Raw genomic sequence first — 21,146 nt, 5'->3', positions numbered from 1 at the left:
GTGTGGAGTGGTAGTTGCACACAGTGCATGACCCTTTCCTACATCTTTACCATCTAACTGAAATGATGATAATGAAGAAGATCTATGGGAAGTAGAAGGAATAACAATGTTTCTCTTTTGAAGGAGAGTTGTCAAATTTGAAACCTGTTTGGCATAGCCATCTAACTTCTTCTCATAGCAACGTACCTCATCATGATTGGGCTTATTATAATAAGCACAATTCAGTCTTTCTAGCTTTGATTTATCTCCCTTAGGAGGAGGTGGGCTTGATGTGATGTGAGCACTAGATTTAATCTGAGGCTCTATAGGATGTGACTTATTCTTCTTCTCCTTCATCCTAGTAGATGGCTGAGCTACCAATGCATAAGTTTGTGAGCGTGTGAGAGTATGAAATTGAGAGAGCTTAACTTTCTCTTGAGTTAAATGATCACAAAGAACCTCAAAAGATGGCATGGTAAGTCTATTACCCAAGGTATCCTTGGTAGAATAAAGGGTAGAAGAAAAAATCTAAAAGTGTCCATGAAGCTTAGAAAGAATCAAGTAAATGCACTCAGTGTCAATCTTGGTTTTCCCATAACCCTGCATTAAGATCTCGTTTGTTTTAACTTCATCAAGAAGTCCTCAATGGAAGGAAAAGAATTTGGTACAAGAGAGGTAATTTGTGCCTCAATCTGAGGTGCCCTAAACTCATTCATAGTACCAAACAAGTCATCAAACCTTGTCTACATAGCTAGAGGGGTATTGTATCCATCAAGATGAAATTTTAGACTATCAGATACTTGTAAAGCAATCGATCCCATTACCTCATCCATTTTATTCTTGTATTAGATGACCTCAAATGGCCTCAGTAAAATTGGCTGCATTGCATCTAAACAAGACCACAATGCTTTTGATTAGAGAAGTCATGTCACCAAGGACTTCCACGTGTGATAGTTATGAGGGGTTAGAAATTCTAGAAAAGAAGAGGTCTCGACCATTATTTTAGAAGGTGTTGGATTTTTTTTGAAAACATTCTAGTTTACTAATGTAAATAACATAAATAATAATAGAAAACAAATCACAATACACAAAATTGAACCCCAACTACTAGAAGGAATGTGTAAACAAAAAGAGAGCTTCAGTTTGAGAATCACATGCACCTTTAAGAAATACTAATGAAAATAACACAAAATTTAGATAGGGGTCGAGAAGAGCTTTCTGACACTTCTTTTAGATTGAAAAAAAAAGCTAAAAAGAGAAAATTATGTCTCTCGAAATGCAAGAAGACTCATTTGACTTCACTGGGAAAAATAGGTAACCAAACAAAACCAAATACCAAAATATCCTCCATTAATGCATGGGTCTTGGAATCAAATTTTGAACGACATTTTGTTTACAAAAAAAGACACTGTATGCTCAACATACGACCCAACAACCAACTGCTGCTATTTTAACCAACAAATAAATCTATTGATAGGTGCACGGATGTCAAATTAAAGGTCATTTGAATGATGTCACCCTCTGCATTTGCAAGTACTTTTCTAAGTACATATTCTCTTGAGTTTTTCTTCAAAAAAAACTTTATAAAGTTTTTTAAAACTTTATTAAAGTTTAATATAGATAACCTTTTTTTTCAAAAAAAAACCCACAGATTTTTTTTTGAAAATATCCACTCAGGAAGTGTGCACAGGGTCATACAACCCTATTGGGAAAATATTTTTTTCCACATAATGCAAGATTGGCCAAACAAGATGTGCTTTATATGAAATGTGGGTTTTGACATCTTCTGAATCCAACTGTAATGTTTGTTTGGGCTCAAAGTGCCCCCAATTTTAGAGACCCCATATTTTTACAGAAAATAACAAAAATCCCTAAGATTTGTCTGAAAAAAATTGTGTACCTTCTGTACTCCAAACAAGAACAGGTAGCTAGAGGCAAATCTCTAATATCATGTAGGATTTGATATTGAACAAATCTAGAGATCCCTGGATATCTTGCATGCAAATAACTTATTATGAGGAAGTAAGAAACACAAAGAGAGAAGGGTTTGCTCAAAAAACAAGAAGATTGTATTTACTTGTGCAAAACAAAATGAATAATTTACAACCGATCAATCCTTATGAAGGAGATAGAAAATCTAAAAAGGAAACTCTAAGAGGTAAATGACATTTAATAATTACTAATTAATTATTAAATGGAAATTCAAGTGCACAAAGGGTATCTTAAGAAGGGGGTAAAGGTAATCTAATGAATGAAATTAAATTAACCTTTTACTCTAACAATAGTGTAGACTAGTGTGTAAGCTATCCACATCTTCAGCTAACATTTCTTTCTTCTATATTAGTGCTTTCAAAATCTATGAAAAACAATATTGGAACACATATTCCATCAAAGAAAGATGACATAGGAAGTTTCCTTAAATAGTCTAAAGCCTATTCTTTAATGCAATTCATTTTTCCTCATGATAATAAAACTACATTATAAAAATCCTTAACACATGGGTAAATCAACATTTCCCCATCAACAAGTTTTTATTTTAGAAACACTAGTAGAAATTGCATCATTTTGGCCAAATTTGTGTAAATTGATATATCAGGGTACGATCCTACAAAAATCCAATAAAGTTGTGAACAAATTATGCAAGCATACTGCAATGGTTAGAGATGATAGGAAGATAGAAGTGTGGGCACCGTGTAGTGGAATCACCAAACTTGGGGGAGACTAGTGCAATTAAGGAGCCATTCTATCTCATTGTAACTATGGATACCAAAACTTAGTGCCTTCTTAACAATCATGTTAACCATTTTTGATGTAGGCATATTTTCTATCGCATTGGAAGGGATAGTTTTAGTCTAAATGATGTAAAATTCAGCGTGGTACATTGACACCAAGGACCTTTGGATGATACAAGTAGAAAACCCTTGCCAAAGCAAGTTGTGGTATCCTAATTCAACATCTTCTTGAGGAATTGACACAATACAAGCCCTATTGAAGCTTCTATGAATTTTTAAATGAGTGAGGAATGTGAGCATCTATGACATTAAGAAGAACTAACTATGTGGTTAGTGAAGAGCTCACGAAAGTGAGCAAGTAGAGAAATTGTGAACCATTTTTTAAAAAGTAATAAATTATTTATCTTTTAAAAAATTCTTTATTATTTATATGAAACAAGCTAATTTTCCTTATAATAAAATACAATAAAATGATACCTTTTTTGATCGAATCCTATATAGCCCAAGTTCCAACTTTTGTTCTAATTCTTGCAACTCTTTTATGGTTAGCTCTTGAAGGTCCTCTCCATCCATATGCCTATGAAAAACAATAGACAAATCCTTTGTTAAAAGAACCAATTATTTAAAATAAATAATAATAACTTCACAATTCCAAATAATATTGATTTATATGGTATACCTCAAAATATGGTTGACGCTTTCCATTTCTTGTCTTATCGTTCCAAAATCTTGATTATCATACTGCAAGTACCTTGAAAAAGATTAGTAAAATAAACAATACTAGTATACCTTTAAGCTTTGCAAAATGTTACATCATCAATTATACTAAATATCAATTATAAATATATTTAAATTAAATAAAATGAATAAAAATCAAATTATTAGTAAAATATAATATTTAAATTTATACTATTAATAGAATATGATGATAATTATGTTTGAAAAGTAATTGACCAAAGCCTAGATTATTTATTATTGATTATTACTGTTAGCGTTAATTATAATTATGTGTTAATCATAGACTTGAACCCAAGACCTACTTGATGAGAGACTCATAGATTACCATTGCATAGTAGGCCCTTGCCTTTTTTTAGAAAAAATTCAATTTGAAAATGATTATAGAATATTATTTTTGATACAAATTATTATAATGAGTTTAGTGTATACTTTTATTGCATCATTTATTATAATTATTCTAAACTATAAAATTACATGAATAAAAATAAAAGATAGAAATTGTATATTTAAAACCTTCATTTTTTCTCAAATGATGCATTTACTTTAAATTATTTTGTTTGAAAATTATTGAAATGGCTCCTTGTATAATATTTGGCACATAAATACATCTCAACATTGTAGTATGTTTACATTAACTTGCTTTTGTATAAAAGTACTCCCAAGTATACATCTTCCTAATATATGTCCACCTTAGACATTACTAAGTTTTTATTAGTGTTCCTTACATATAATAGTAAGTTGAAGCATTTGCAACTTTCAAGAGACACTTTTTTTTTCATTTTAATGTTATAAATTTTACTCTAATTAGAATATGTATCCTTTCCCATGTCTAAAGGAAGAATTTGGGTTATTAGGTAAATGTCGCTATTTTGTAACATGTGATATATTTTATTGATAGTCGACTATGTTGAGGAAGTGTGTTATTTATCATTGTAAAATATAATATCTCTATTGTAACTTGTGGGAACATTGTTCTATTATTTTTAATAATGCTTATGAAAACACATATGCCTTAACATTAACCTATGTAATTAAATGTACATTACGAAAGCTCTAATAGGTTGACCTAATTAATTATTTGTAAGAGGTATAATGGAAAGTTGTTTTCTCGAGTTGGGTATTCCATATATGAGATCAATTGATGTGGATACATATTATGGATAATCAAAGTATACTAATATTAATATTGGATGATTAAGGGGAGCTTCAAAGGAACTATTTTGGCAAGTAAGTTGCAGACTTGTCAATTCATGATTTTGGATATGTTATCTTCAAATATTGTCTTTCACACTTGCTAGAGAATTTAGGCAGTGGGTCTACTTATTTCCTTTCTACCCTTTAATACGTTTACAATCTTCTAAAAAGGATTCATGGTCTCCTAACAAGTATCCATCCTCTAAAAGCACTATTGTACTAAATGTATTGTATTTGAATCCTAATAGGGTCACATCTATTTATAAGGAATTTATATATTAGTACATTATCTTTTCTATGTCATCTGCACTAGGGTTTTTCCCTTTGATCAAGGGTTTCCTTAGTCAAAAAATCCTTGTGTTATGGTGCACGGTTTATTTTTCTTGTGCATCATTAATTTAATTGCTAGAGATCACATTTATAAGTTTGGTTTTAATTATATTTGGTCAGAAAAAATTCATCCCAACCCCTTCACCCCCTCCTTTGTTGTGTGTGGACTCTACTTCTTACTAATTGGCATCAAAGAATCAGGTCCTCTTTCAGAAAGAATCTTAACAACTTGAGGGGATCTATGGCTTAAAGGAAAGAGAGTACTAAATCTAATGTGTGATAACTATGAAAGTTGGAAGAAAAAGATGCAAAGACATCCGATCTGCATGGGAATCAACTATTGGTTTATCACAAGGGATCAATTTTTTGTAAAGACTGAGAAAGATCAATCTTGATGTATAGATTAGGACAAGAAGATATTCTAGTAGAGCATGATTACAAGAGAAGCACTCATTAGTGCCCTATTTGAATCAGAATTCATCGAGGTAAAGGAACTTGACCTTGCACATGACATTTGGGTTAAGTTAAAGAATTTATGGGAAGGTAATGAATTTATAAAGAAAGAAAAGTTTTGAAATCAGAAAACTAAGTTAAAAAGGGGAATAATGCAAGAAGATGGAATTGTTAGAGCATATGCAAAATGAATTACAATAGTTACTACATGGATAAAAAGTTCAAGTTGTTCACAAGATTCTTTGATCCTTAATACCAACTTATGAGAACAAGGTTAATTCAATTGAACTAAGTTATTCCTCTTATTAAAAGTTTTAATAGAGGAACATTGATTGGTAAAATAAAATATTTTTAAACGAGAAGATTGAAAGATTCTTTTCCTAGAGTTGAGACTAGTTTTAGAGCTATTGCATATAAAGACAAAAGAGTACTAACCAAGAGTACAAATAAAAGCATAAGACATATTGGAGAATATGTAAGTGAATGAATAGAAATTAATGAAAAAGAAGGAAAGATAAATGATCATGAATCCTTGATTGCAAAAAGAGAGAAAAGAGGTATATGAGTATTCAAGGGTAAGTTTTTCAAGAACTGAGATAGTACATATTTCCCCCATAGATCACTAAGATCTGTTAGGGTCTGTAATCACCCAAAAATGGTCATCTAGACTATGAGTCCCCTTTCTAACATTTTTTTTTAATTTATTCATCACTTATCTTTGATCAAATCATCATTTTTTTAATCAATCGATTATAACCTATCATTTGGTTGCCTTATCCTAAGTCTTTTATTTAATTCAAAGAACTTGCCTACTTTTAATTAAGTAAAAATCTAAAAAATCCCACTAATCCTAAGTTTGAAAATGAAAAACATTATTCCCATTTTAAAAATAAAATAAAAGCATTATTGTCTCACATGATAGGCATACTTTTCAATGACGCAGTGTAAGGTAGTAGAATCTCCAAAGGACAAGTCCAAACCCTTAGTAGACAACCACACAATGGAAATACAACAATAAAGCAACAATAATGCAAGATCTAATACCAACTCATAACTCTTTATTCATAGATAGAATTGATTACATGCAATATGCCTAGCTATAAGGCCTTTCAGGTTAGAGCCAAATACCAACAACAATTACAAAATTAGTTCTGCAAGATCCAACAAGATCCACTTACAAACTCAATTCCACCTAGTCCAAATACACAACTAGATAAGAACACCAAGAAGAATCCACACTTGTAGCCTTAGGTCCACCAAGCAATCCTATGATTTCTAAGCCGTAGCCCTAGCTCTTCAAAATTTGCATCTACACTTCATCCCTTTCTCTAAGCTGGAATGATATATTTTTAAAGACTTCACAAAAGGTCTTACTTATACCCAACTAAGCCACAAGTCAGCCCAACACATTGCAAACTAAATTAAATCCCTTACATTAAATATAGGTTGAGCCACAAGTTGGCTACGACACTAAATTAAATACCTAGACATAAATTAAATGCCAAATGTTCGCTCACAAACAACTCGACATGAACATAACCAAAACCAATATTAGCACTCGATACATACAGGAACATTTAGCATCCACTAGAAAACTGGGCAGTAATAGGTTCACTTAGAACATGAAGGAACACTCAATCAACATAAGATTTCTATAGTAACTTGGCATCCACTAGGAGCTACATTAGCTTGGCATCCACTAAGAGCTATAATAACTTGGAATCCACTAGGAGCTACAGTAGCTTGGTATCCACTAAGAGCTATAGTAACTAGGCATCAACTAGAGCTATAATAACTCAACATCCACTAGAGCTACAATAACTCGACATCCACTAAAGCTATAGTAACTCATCATTCACAAGAGCTATAGTAACTTGGCATACGATAAACAACTCAACAATAATTGAAAATTGGAAACCACTGGCACTCAGCTCCAATATGCAGGATTGCAAGAAATCCTAGGATGCTCTTACTTCAAAAACCCCAGGTTTGAAAAGATGTTCTAGTAACTAGAAGAACATCTTCTGGGATTCAACGCATGAATCCCAAACTGGTTCTTCACATACATATCCTCCAAATCTTCAACTTGTACACTCTTTCATTTGTTCTTCTTCTACTTCTTCACATCCATTTGAGGTGTGCTATAGGTTTTCTTTCCACACTGATCTCCAACCTTCTTAGAATCTGCCAACTCAACTCAGCTACCAATACGCAGGTTCCTCCTACTGAGCTCTTCATTCAACAAAGGAATTAGGGAAAACTTTTTGCAACCTTTCTCAGCAATAAACACATTCTTGACACAAACATGCATAGTCCTACAATCATACTACCAAGGCCTACCAAGAAACACATGACAACTATTCATGTCCATAATATCACACAACATTTGATCCTTATACTACCAATCTAGAAATCAACAAGGCATTTCTCCGTCACTTTCAAAGCATGCTCACCTTACAACCAAGCGATCCTATAAGGATAAGGATGTCTCACTCTCTTCAAACCCAGTTTTCAAACCATCTCCTTAGTAACAAGATTATCAGTACTACCACCATCCACAATTACCTTGCATACTTTACCACCAAACTTATAATGAGTCCTAAAAAAACTAGTCCTCTAACAAGGATCCAATATCCTCTCACCAATTAGTACTTGTTGAGCGAGCAAACTTTCTCCTTGCTTAGGCTAACTATCTTGAACTGCAACCTCATTCACAATAGTACTTGTCCCACCTATCAGACATGTAAAAGATCCATGCCCTTCTTTACCACATCTAAAACAATTACCTTTGAGCTCACCACTACCTATCCTCCTTTTTTGATCAATAGGTTTTGGTTCACTTTCAGCACTCGGTTTAGCTTGTGCGAAGCTATCCAGCTTCTCCTTCCCTCTATCATTACCTTGACTTTTCCTTTTCAACTTATCCTCTACCTTCAGGGCATACTGATAAGCATCCTCAATTGAAGAAATATTAAACATACCAACCTCATCTTGAATATTGAATCTCAAACTATTAATGTACTGAGCTAAATTTTACAATTCTCTATGAGCAGACCGAATAGTCAACATGTAGAACTCCTCGGTATAATCTTTCCTATACATATCCTTTTTGTTTTAGATTTTTTAGTCTTTTAAACAACTTGAGTTCATAATTGATAGGAATAAATTTAGCCTTCAACTTAATCACCATCAATCTCCATTTAGTGATCTTCATTTCACCTTCCTTGTCTTTTCCTCTTTGCAATTCTTTCTACCAAAGTGCAACATATCCTTTCAACTTAGTTTGTGCCAACCACACTCTAAGTGGATCCTCAATATCCTCAAGCTCAAATTAGTCTTCCAATTTACCAATCTAATCAATCAAGCCTTTAGGAGTCAAAGTACCTAAGAGATTAGAAACCTTCATCTTATGCTTTAGCTTCAATTGAGATCCAGGTCTAGCAAACTGACCAACCCTAGCTCCAATAGGTCTCTCTACATGTTCAATTGTATCCTCACCACTAGATCAAATAGCTTCAAAGTCTTTAGCAATGTCCTCATAACTACCTTTAGTACCCAGATGCCTAGGTACACCACCTAAAGCACTTACAATTTAAGTGAACATGTCACTCTTCATCAATGCAATCTTAGATCTGAACTCTGCTCTTATCTTCTCTAAGATTTTTTTCTTCCATGTCATCACTAAGTTCATCGATTTCCCAAGGGTTCAATCTTCTTGGAGACATCTTCAAAAAATTTAGCAAACCCTAAGAAATAGATCCACCAATCTATAAGTTTAATTAGACATAAGACCAACCTTCTCTGCAAGTCCTAGTATAAACTGCCACAACTTTGTTGATCTATCCAGACACTCAGGAAAACCTTTTCTTTGATACCATCTGACATAGTGCAAGGCATGAGAATCCCCAAAGGAGATGTCCAAACCCTTAGCAAACAACCACACAATGAAAACATAACAAAGCAATAATAATGCAAGATCTAATACCTAATCAAAAGTCTTTATTCATAGATATAATTGATTAAATGTAATATGTCTGGCTATAAGGCCTTTCGGGTTAGGGACAAATACCAACAATAATTACAAAATCAATTCTGCAAGATCCAACAAGATCTACTTACCAACTTGATTCCAGCTTGTCCAGATACATAACTGGATAAGAACACCATGAAGAATCCACACTTGTACCTTCAGGTCCACCAAGCAATCCTCTAGTTTCTAAATTGCAACCCTAGCTCTTCAAAATTTGCATCTACACTTCATCCCCTTCTCCAAGCTAGAATGATAACATTTTAAAGACTCCAAAAAACCCCTTACTTATACCCAACGAAGCCACAAGTCAGCCCATCTGATTACAAACTAAATTAAATCCCTTACAAACTAAATACCAACAATAATTACTAAATCAATTCTAAAAGATCCAACAAGAGATGTCCAAACCCTTAGCAATTCACCACAGAATGAAAATACAACAACAAAGCAATAATAATGCAAGATCTGATACCAAATCAAAACTCTTTATTCATAGATATAATTGATTATATGTAACATGTCTTGCTATAAGGCCTTTCAAGTTAGGACCAAATACCAACAACAATTACAAAATCAATTTTGGAAGATGCAACAAGATCTACTTACAAACTTGATTCCAGCTAGTCCAAATACACAATTGGATGAGAACACCAAGAAGAATCCACACTTGTACCCTTAGGTCCACCAAGCAATTCTATGGTTTCTAAGGCACAACCATAGCTTTTCAAAATTTGCATCTACACTTCATCCCCTTCTCCAAGCTAGAATGATAACTTTGTAAAGACTCCAAAAAAACCCTTACTTATACCCAATGAAGCCACAAGTCAGCCTAGCTCATTACAAACTAAACTAAATATAGGTCGAGCCACAAGTTGGATACAACACTAAATTAAATACCCATATATAAATTAAATACCAAAAGTTGGCTCACAAACAACTCAACATTTTCAAAACCAAAACCAATACTAGTAGTTGATACATACAGGAACACTCGACATCCACTAGAACATATAGCACCAACAAGTTCACTCGGCACATGAAGGAACATTAAATCAAGATAAGATTGGTACAGTAACTTAGCATCCACTAGGAGCTATAATAACTCAACATCCACTAAGAGCTATAGAAACTCAACTTCCATGATGAGCTATAGTAACTCGACATCCACTCACTAGAGCTATAGTGACTCGACATCCACTAGAGCTAAAATACTCAAAATCCATGAGAGCTACAATAACTCGACATGCACTAGAGCTATAGTAACTCAATATACACTAAACAACTTGACATTAACAGAAAATTGGAAACCATTGGCACTCGACTCCAATACGCAAGATTGCAAGAAAACCTAGGATGCTCCTGCATGATTCAAGGTGAGTGGAACCTTCATTCTCTTCTACACATCATTTGCCTCTTAAACACCACCATTTATCTTGATTAGTTGAGATTCTTGTGCACATGGTGATGGGCCTCGAAAAGGCAATATTTCCACGTTTTTTAATCTTATTTTCAAATAGTTATCTTGCAAGAAATTATGACTTTATGGTTTCAAGCATACAAACTTATGGTTTTTTATGTATATGTTTTATGTGTTTGTGTGTGTGTGTGTGTGTGAAAACATGAAGTAGGAATATGGATACTTTAAAGATGTTGTATTTTCTTGAATCCATGGACATAAATGATATAATGAAATACTATTACATGGTAATAAATGTTTCCCCATCTATGCTATGTTTTGCGTAGTTTTCCTCCTATAGCCATAGGATTTGCAAGAGTGGTAATTTGAACTTTACACCTTTTTCTCTGATATTGATGATGAAAATAAATATATGTATGTGGAGGTTGTGTCTGGATTAATTATTTTGCAAGTATTTGTCACGAATATTCCAAGATCAACATTTTAGCACTAAAAAAGTCAAAGGTTACCAGATTGTTGGACTTTTGCAAGTAGATCAAATCATTTATTACTTTATGTCGTTGTAGTGCAGAGAGGTAGCTTCCACAACTTGCTATATTCTCAGAGGATTTAATCATGGTTAATGGTGTTTTTGTTCCAAACTTTATGAGTCTATAATTGATCCTCATTAATGAAGTGATCTTAGATTTAGGAAGTAGTTGTAGTTTCCTTTTAAAATAATGACTATTGTAGCTTTGAGCATAGTGATGAGTGAATTTTTTTGTTAGAATAGATTTCATTTCCCTGTTGTTTCTAAGTAAGGAAAAACTATGTTTCTCATGTAGCCATTAATAACAAAATCAATGAACTATTCTTGCAGCATAGGTGCATAGATAGGTTTATCATTTGCAACATTATCTTAATCTTTAAGCTATCATTTTAGTTTCTAGCATAGCTTTCCTTTAGCATTGTCTTTGCCTTAGTTGTAATGACTTAAACAAGAATTAGAGCATATACTTCGTAGTCATCATTTCAAGTTTACACTCCCATATTGATAAATTAAATGAAATCAATATACTATTTAAGTAAAACACATGATGATGTTTGACCATAGAATCATTGGTTGGAAGGATGTCCAATGCTTCATTACTAAGGTATTATGCTTACCAGTCATTTTTGGTGTTGTTGCTAGGGATGGTGTCAATCTAGTTCAACCCTGAAGTCATTATGTTAGTTTAAATTCTGCATTATTTTGCATGCATAGAAGAACAGACCTTCCTTGGGAGATTTTTGTTAGCCATTTTTTGCCTCCCACCAAAAATTTGAATTCGAATGCCTGAGCCCACCAACGGTTACTTCCCACTTTTAACTATTTAAATGCCAATGAAAATACAAAAAAAATAAACAAATGAAAAGACTTATGGTATTTCCTTTTTCTTAAGTTTGTTTCCATGGGTTCACAACTTTTCTCACCATCAGATCTTGCATGGATTTATGGAGAGCACTTTCCCCCTTCATCAAAGTGCATTATCTTTACATAGTGTGGGCAACCACCTCACTACCATGTGGCAGGTGGGTTCATTTCATCTTGTGGGCCACAAAGGGGGAAGCTACTGGGTGAGTTGGCAATTTGATTGGCAGGCTATTTCCCACATTCTCTATTTAGTCAGACTCCTTGACAATGTAGGCAAGTGCCATTGCACCACATGGATCAGTGGGGTCAAATATGTTCTCTTGTGGGCCACAGAGAGGGAAATGGATTATTGGTTGAGTTGGCATATGAAAGACACTTCATTGGGTAGGTACTTGCATACATTGTCAGCAAGCTGTAGATTTTCATCGACCGTCAGATCTCCCAAGATCGATGATCAACGCTTCCCCACTTTATGAAGATGAAAGGATGTTAAGGAATGCAGATAAGCACCTTGATGTCGTGTGTCTTTTTGAGGTCAAGTTATATTTTATAAGCCGTAGGATGATGCCAAATGGGGGCTAGGTTGCTGAGGTGGCTATTGAGTGGTTTGTGGGCCCAAAAATTTTGGAGGGCAAGCACAGTATAATAACTGATCTTTCACTATCATTGATCTTATGGAGATCAACAATTGGTTCTTTCCCACTCTATGAAGACACAAGGTATTTAAACATTACGAGGAAGTACCTAAAGGACATGTGTCCCTATGGGCCTAACTAAGGAAATAGTATAGGAAGGCATTAATAGTTAATGCTAATAGTTGTGAGGCCATCATGGTCATAGTATTAAAAGGTGGCTCAGTTAGTTGCAAGGTGATCAACCTTGTAGAGACTTTGCGGGTGGCAAAATGAAATTAAATCATTGGCACATGTGGCTCATTTTGGTTACAGAACTTGTTTGACTTGCTAACTTTGCTAACTCTTAAGCTAGAAATGAAGGGAATTAAGTTTTCTTGCATAATCTAATCTTCATGATCGATTCCAACCACTCTCGAATAAATGCTGGACCCAGTGAATGAAGGAAATAGTCTACCACCTCTGATCCTATCCATCTACTTGGTCAAAATGGTTTAATGGCATTGTTTCTATCTTCTTGAGGTGCTATTTTGGCAAGATTTGGGATTTCATTGTAGTTGAGTATGTGCCAAGATTAGATTTGCCCTTTATTTTCATGATTAGTCTTTGGAAGACTTAAATGGTAGTGGTTTTGGAGTAACTTCAATCAGAGAACATCTCAATTATGCCTAAGCTATAATTGCAGTTTTTATAGACTTTGTTAAGGGACTCTTCTCTATTTTTCTCTCATATTGCTCTATAACTTCAATGTAAATTCATTTTGCCACTAAATTTTATGACATTCTACCCTATCTCTTCCAACCATTGTTGTAAAGTGCAAGAATTACTTGCCTCCCATTGATGTATTGTGGATATCTACAATCTTGCATGACTGTATCTCTTTTGGCCTATGAATGGTATATAAGTGAATGTTCCCTTTCCTTGTGTTATTTATTTGGGTTTTCTAATTGGCATGCAATTGCTAGATTAAAGCAGGTCTGAATGTGTATATATTTTGATGTCATGATGGTTCAATAGTGCATGTATGGGAAGAGATTGGTTCAAACACTCTATTTTGGTGCACCACCCCTTTAGGTTAGTATAGGTAGATTTGCTTCTATGCATTCCTTCTCCCTTTTCCTCTCCAAGAGTAGTTAGGTGCACCCTGATAGTAAAGGAAGTTAGCCTTCTCTAGAGACTCAACCTCACAGTTCAAGTCCCACAACTTGGAGGTTGTTTCCATGTTTCACAAGTTTGTCCATAGGTAAAAACTTTGGAAAAGGGTGCAAACTTTTGTGACAATAGTTTTTGGCATGCCTGGTGGGACAAATATTCAAATAATTTCAAGTCTACTAGTGTCAAAAGGAAGATTTCAGGATTAATACTGAAGAGATAGTACTAGCTTTAGTATTTAAGCCTTCAAGAGGCTCATTCTTCAGGTACTTAGTAACTCTAAGTTTCAAATGCATCTGGTTCCAGACCAAAGTCGTAGTTATTCATGCCCCAAGCTGAGACAAGGGCATCTTCTAGATGTAAATTTCAATATAAGGAGCTTTCATTTTCAAACCTTAGAAAAAGAAAGATTAGAGTATCTTTATCACCGGTTAGGAGTGCAATAGTAACTAATACACCTACAAGATCCATCTCTACTCCTACTATTATATCTCAACCTAAGAGATTTCACTTTCAAACCCTAAAAAAAGAAAGACTAGAGTATCTTTATCACTAGCTAGGAGTGTAATAGTAACTAATACACCTACAAGATCCATCTCTACTCCTCCTGCTGTTAGATCTCAACCTAGATTGCCATCAACACATATCAATAGATCACTTGTCTATATGGTGCAACCTAGAGCTCATGCTTTTGCCACCTTTAATGGTGGAAGTCCTCTTTTATTGATCCAAAGGCATGACATATAAGTAGCTACACTCAAAAGTATAGCATATTTTATTGGTGAAACTTTTATCTCTCCCTTAGAACACATTCAAGAAGTTGCAAATGTCTACAATATACATGGTATTATAGAAGATGATGTTGTAGTTAGGCTTCTAGCCTCATCCTTGAAAGGAAAAGCACTACAATGGTATAGAGGTTTGGCTCATGATTCTATAATAGATTGGCATGGATTAGGAGCAGGACTATGTAAACACTTTGAGGAAAAAAGTGACCATTTGTCACTTTTATAACAATTGACTACTATAAAAAGGGGCCCCCATGAATGTATGACCAATTTCAACTATAGATTTCAAAAGGCATGGGACAGAATACCTACTTTAGTAAAGCCTACCTTTGGTAATGCCTTCTTGCATTACCTTAGAGCTTTTAATAACGACATTGCCACCACAATTCAAACTATGGGAGGAGCCACTTTGCCTAATGCTTATGGCATAGCAATAAAGGAAAAAAACATATTGATACAAGGGGGAAAGTTAGCCCCAAGGCCTCCTATGCCCTTCTTCCCTGATGTCCCAAGTCACCAACTAGCAATGGCCCCTATTCCCACAACATCCACACCACAACCCCTTGCTCTAGTCTCTCAAGCTTCCACACCTTCAAATGGGATGAGTCAAATTAAGGAGATGATGCGGTCTATGATGTTGAACATAAATAAAAGATTGCAAGGCCAAGAGAAGAAGTTGGAGAATAGCTTCTTGGTGATGTAGAAAGTGAGCAACAAGTTGGCGACATTGGAGAGGCAGCAAGCTCAAGGTAATAAGGTTCATCAATTGCAATATCAAACTCCACAAAATGGTAGGCCTCCAAATCACAATTATGGAAATAACTCTTTTAATCAGAGTAGATAGAATAGTTATGCTTCAACCTCAAATGTAAACCAAAGTAGGGCAATAGTCCCTCAAAACAACTTGGCTCAAGACCAAGACTTTTGTCCTTTTTGTAATTATTCATATGGTTCCTCTATGTGCCAGAAGGTAGAAGAATTCCTCGCAGTAACTACACAAGATCCATATGCTACACAATAATGTAATGACCCTCAGTCTACTAATGTTGCCCATTTGTAGCAATCAAGGGATTGTTCGTTTATGAATCATCAGGTGGAAGAATATTGAAATGTAAACCAAGATTCAATTGCTCATAACACTAGGAGCAAAAGAAGAGCTATTGAAGATGCTCCCCCTCCTCCTCCCAATCAAGCCTCAAATTTGAATGCAATACCTCGTGTACAAGTAGTAAATGATCAATCAAATAACTTTCAACAGCAAAGGTAAAATAATATCAGAAAAGATCTAAGTGATCCTCGGGTTGTTCCATCTCAACCTCCTACAAATGCAGCTCCCAAGGCTTCTACAAAAGTACCTAATACACCATTTAGTGTGGTAGAAAAAATGAAGAAGATGAATGTGAATATTTCCATGTGGGATTTTGTTGCTACTATACCCATGCAAAAGAGGTTGCTATAGCAAGAATTGGAAAGTATCGAACCAGAGGATCAACCACCCAGCATGGAAAGTGCCACAAGCCTAGTACAACCATCAGAGGAGGTAGAAACAAGTAAAAAGGTTAGACCCCCTCCATTTTATGTTTCTCTAATTATAGGGTGTAAACTAGTCTGCAATTGCATGATTGATTTAGGGGCTAGTAGTTCAGTGATGCCTAGGTGTGTTGTTGATGATTTGGAAATGAAATATGAGCCCATTGTTAGGGATGTATTATAGTTGAATGGTAGCATTTTCAAGACTATAGGGATCCTTAGGAATATGGAAATGGCCCTACATGCATGCCCCATTTGTATTGTAACTCAAGATATATTTGTTGCTGAAGTCAAGACACATTTTGCTATCTGTCTGTTAAGAGACTTCACTGCCTAAATAGGTGGTTACATATCTTCTAATTGGTCATATATGTTTTTTAGAACAAGATATGGGAAAAAAGCTTTAATCAGGGAAGAGCCTTTAGCCCTCCATCACATTGAACCCTACACCCCTAATCTCATAAATATGAATTGTGCTATCCTAGAAATGGATGAGAATGAGATAGTGAATGAGCCTGCCACTTCTCTAATAGAGATACCTGATTTTCTCTGAGATGAATGGGCTAATGCATACTAGTTTGATCCTATGTCATAAACCCTTGAGATAGGTCTTGATTCATATTGTATATCAAAGAAAGATGCTCTAGCTCCCAGTTTGATGAATACTAAAGTAGATGTTAGTGGGGTATGGAGCATGTACTTTGATGGATCAAGAAATAAGAATGGATCAGGGGCGGGTGTGATGTCGATTTCTCCTGCACATGCAAGGTATTACTTCTCCTTTAGGCTCCAATTTAGTTGCACTAATAATGTGGCCAAGTATGAATCTTTGATTCAGGGTCTCTTACTTGCTCAGAAAAGGGGAATTCAAGCCTTAAGTGTATATGGAGATAGTGATTTGGTGGTTAATCAAGTGAGAAATAAGAATATCACCAAGAACAGTTTGCTCAAGTCTTATAAACATAGGGTATGGGATTTTCTTGAAGGTTTCAATGCATTTAATATTCAAAGTATTCCCAGAAAAAAAAAAAATAGATATGCTGATAGACTTGCAACAATAGGTGCATCTTATGATGTGCCAGGGAATCTTGAGGAGAAGAAGACGCAACATATAAAAATGGTAGTAAGGCCTACCATCCTTGACAACAACATCCATTGGCAAGTGTTTGAATTTGACAAACAAATTGTAAGCTCCTTGCATAATGAAATAGAGTTTTCAAATAGAAACTAGTTGAGACTACATGATTAGTATGGTGATCAGATCATTAATCTCACTTCCAACAAATTACCTAAAGGTCTCATTACCTTAGAGAGTGTTTTCAATCCTAATGACCAAGCAAAAGGTAGAGTCATGAACCTAGCTGCTAACAAAGATGATCACATCCCAATCAAGGTTGCTAATGGAAAATCTTTAAACATGGGGAAGGTATGTTCTTAAATTGAGCAAGAAAGTTTTATTAATCTATGTCAAGAATTTAATGATGTATTTTCCTAGACATATGATGATTTAAAGGCTTTTGACCCAAGGTTGTTTCAGCATACCATAGATTTAATTGATAATGTCAAAACCAATAAGGCAAAAATAGAGGCCAGTGAATCTTAAAATTGAACCCTTAATGAGAAAAGAGCTATCCAAATTGATTGAGGACAATATAATTTTCCCCATCAAGCACTCGTCATGGATAGCAAACCTTGTCCCTGTTAGGAAGAAGAATGGAGAAATTAGATTGTGCGTGGACTTTAGGGACCTTAATCAAGCTTCCCTTAAAGATCACCATCCTCTCCCTTCCATGGAACAGATTTTACCCAAGGTTAGTCGTTTAGAGAGGTTTCCATTTCTTGATGGATTCTCTGGATACAATCAAGTGCTGGTCAAAGAGTCTGATAGATATAGGACTGCATTCACTACCAAATGGGGTACTTATGCTTGTTGTAAGATTCCATTTGGACTAACCAATGCAGGTGCTACATTTCAGAAGGAAATGGAGATGGCCTTCAAAAACATGATTGAAAAGTTTGTATTAGTTTACTTTGATGATATCACAATGTATTTAAAGAATGTACAAGATCATTTTGATCATCTCAAATAGGTGTTCATAAGGTGTAGAGAGTTTGGGGTATCCCTTAACCCAAGCAAGTGTGTCTTTTCTACCAATCAAGGAAAATTATTAGGAAACATTTTATCTAAGGATGGTTTAACCATTGATCCTGAGAGAACAAAAGAAATACTTGCTCTCTCTCTTCCTAAACATAAGAAAGGACTACAAAGTTTCCTTGGTAGGATAAATTTTGTGAGAAGATTTATCCCTAATATTTCTACAATGGTAAAACCCCTTACAACTATGCTCAAGAAAAATATGGTATTTTCATGGACCAAGGAAGGGACGGAGATTTTTGAAGAGATCAAAGCAGTGATAGCCTCATCTCCTACTCTCATTAATGCAAATGTTGAAAAGGATTACATCATTTATGCCCTAGGTGGTGAGTCAAGCATTTCTTCTATCTTGACTCAAAAAAATGATAAAGATGAAGAGCACCCCATAACCTTCTTTAGTGAAGGGCTTAAAGAGTATGAAGACAAATATAGCTATGTAGAGAAGCAAGTCCTTATAGTTATCAGAGCTTTAAAGAAATTTAGACACCTTCTATCTCATAATAAGATTCATTTGTTGGTACCCCATGCTAGTGTGAAGGATTTCCTTTGAGAAAAGATTTTAGTAAGAAGAGAGCTGGTTGGATTACTAAAGTAATGGAATGTGATGTTGACATCCAAATCACCAAGCTGGTAAGAGGGAGGGGGTTGTGTAAATAGATGATATAGTCTCAAGAATCATGTAAGGAAGTCGCTATGATACTAACATAATAGCAAGAGACAAGAAATGATGACTCAAGGAATTGGATAGATGATATGAAGAATTTATTGCTAGGCAACAAATATCCTTAGGGATTGGATAAAACTAAAGGGAGACAGTATAGGTTGCAGTCAATTCCTTATGTCATATTTGATGGTATCCTTTTTAGAAAATATTTTAATGGAGCCCTATTAAGATACATTGACACAGACCAAGCTGAAGGAATGTTCAAAAAGCTTCATGATGGTCGTAATAGTGGCCACTTCTCAGCAAGGACAACTACAATGAAGATCATGAGGGCTGATTACTACTGGCCATCTATATTTCATGATTGTCATAAGTATGTGAGGAAGTGTGAAAATGTGCCTTCTTCTTCGGTAAGAAAAAGCTCATAGATCTTCTTTTTTGCCCCATTTAGGTGGACCAACCTTTTTCTCAATGGAGATTGGATTTCATAGGCCCTATCAATCCTTTTTCCAGTTCAGGTCATAAATGGATTCTAGTTTCTACTGATTACTTCACTAGATGGACGGAGGCAATTGCACTGAATTGGGCAACCAAATCTTCAGTTGTTGAATTCCTTGATGAAATTGTGACAAAGTTTGGTGCCCCTTCAACCATCATTTTAGATAATGCAGAATCTTTTGTAGGAGCTCAAATTTGTGTATGAGTAGTTGACCATAATATCTACTTAGGCACATCCTCAAATTACTGTCCTTAAGGTAATGGTTTAAATGAGTAATTAAATAAAAAATTAATTAGGATTATGAAAAGGACACTAGAAGATAGCCAGAGGTGTTGGCATTAGAAGTTGAAGACAACCCTGTGGGCTGATAGGATAACACCTATGAGGTCAATAGGAAATTTTCCATTTATGTCGGTATGTGGCATAGAAGAAAGGCTTCCAATTTCATTAGAGTTCCCATCCTTGGAACTAGCTCATCAGCTGGAGCTAATTTAAGATGATGCCATGATAGTGAGAATGATAGAGCTGATGGAGCTAGAAGAGAAAATAAAATAGGCCATGCAAACCTTAAAAATGCATCAGCAATAGGTAAAAAGGAGTTTTGATAGGAAGGACAGGGTTAGAATCTCTAGGGAGGGTGATCTAGTATTGAAATTGGATGTAGATAGGGAGAAATAAGGGAGGCACTCGAAATTTGATACACTATGGAGTGGTCTCTATGTAATTGTCAGTTGCAAGTAGGCCAATGCTTTCCAATTAAGTAGGCCTGATCGTGAAACTTTGCCTATCCTAGTCAATGGGATCTATCTCAAATCATGCTTCTGATGAGGGTTAAGGTTTCATGTACATAAGTAGAGCTTTTGGTTTCTTTCTTTCCAAGAAGTGCATGAGGCATAGGTTCTCTCTATGAGATAGCTAGTTTTTTCAAGTTTTGAAGGTTGTAGGAGATTTGATCTCTGGTTCTAGTTGCAGAAGGTAGGTTTTCTTGGATATTTTTGCTCTCATAGATGAAAGGTTAGGGTTTCATTATACACTGATCCACATTTTTTATGGCTCTATGGCCTAATGGATGCATAAGGTCATTGATCATACGCATAGCTGGCTGGCATCCCCTTTGAGTAGCCAGAAATGTTAGCCATTTTTTGCCTCTTGCCAAAAATTTGAATTTGAATGCCTGAGCCCACCAATAGTCACTTCTTGCTTCTAATTATTTAAATACCAATAGAAATACAAAAAAAATAAAAAAATGAAAAGACTTATGGTATTTCCTTTTTCCTAAGTTTGTTTCCATGGGTCGGCAACTTTCCTCGCCGTCAGATCTTATATAGATCTATGGTGAGTGCTTTCCTACTTCATGAAAGTGCATTATCTTTACATAGTACGAGCAAGTGCCTCATTTCCATGTGGCAGGTGGGTCCATTTCCTCTTGTGGGCTGTCGAGGGGGAAGCTACCAGTGAGC

At 35.1% G+C, this 21,146-nt stretch overlaps 1 protein-coding gene across 1 annotated transcript in view; it reads right to left on the bottom strand.

Annotated features, from left to right (window-relative positions):
• LOC149533960 (MADS-box transcription factor 22-like) overlaps positions 1-21,146 on the bottom strand; it is a 153,086-nt gene that overhangs the window by 77,682 nt on the left and 54,258 nt on the right. Inside the window, exons 7-8 of the mRNA XM_089805938.1 lie at positions 3,391-3,452; positions 3,189-3,288 (exon numbers count right to left, since the gene is read on the bottom strand). Of these exons, the coding sequence (XP_089662064.1) occupies positions 3,189-3,288; positions 3,391-3,452 (162 nt within the window). The remainder of the gene's footprint in view (positions 1-3,188; positions 3,289-3,390; positions 3,453-21,146) is intronic.

Source organism: Cupressus sempervirens, chromosome 10 (genome assembly GCF_028749045.1).
Source record: "Cupressus sempervirens isolate cs-2001-9-10 chromosome 10, ASM2874904v1, whole genome shotgun sequence".
NCBI classification, from domain to species: domain Eukaryota; kingdom Viridiplantae; phylum Streptophyta; class Pinopsida; order Cupressales; family Cupressaceae; genus Cupressus; species Cupressus sempervirens.
The sequence above is the reverse complement of the archived record's forward strand: the minus strand, read 5'-3'. Positions and strand labels throughout refer to the sequence as shown.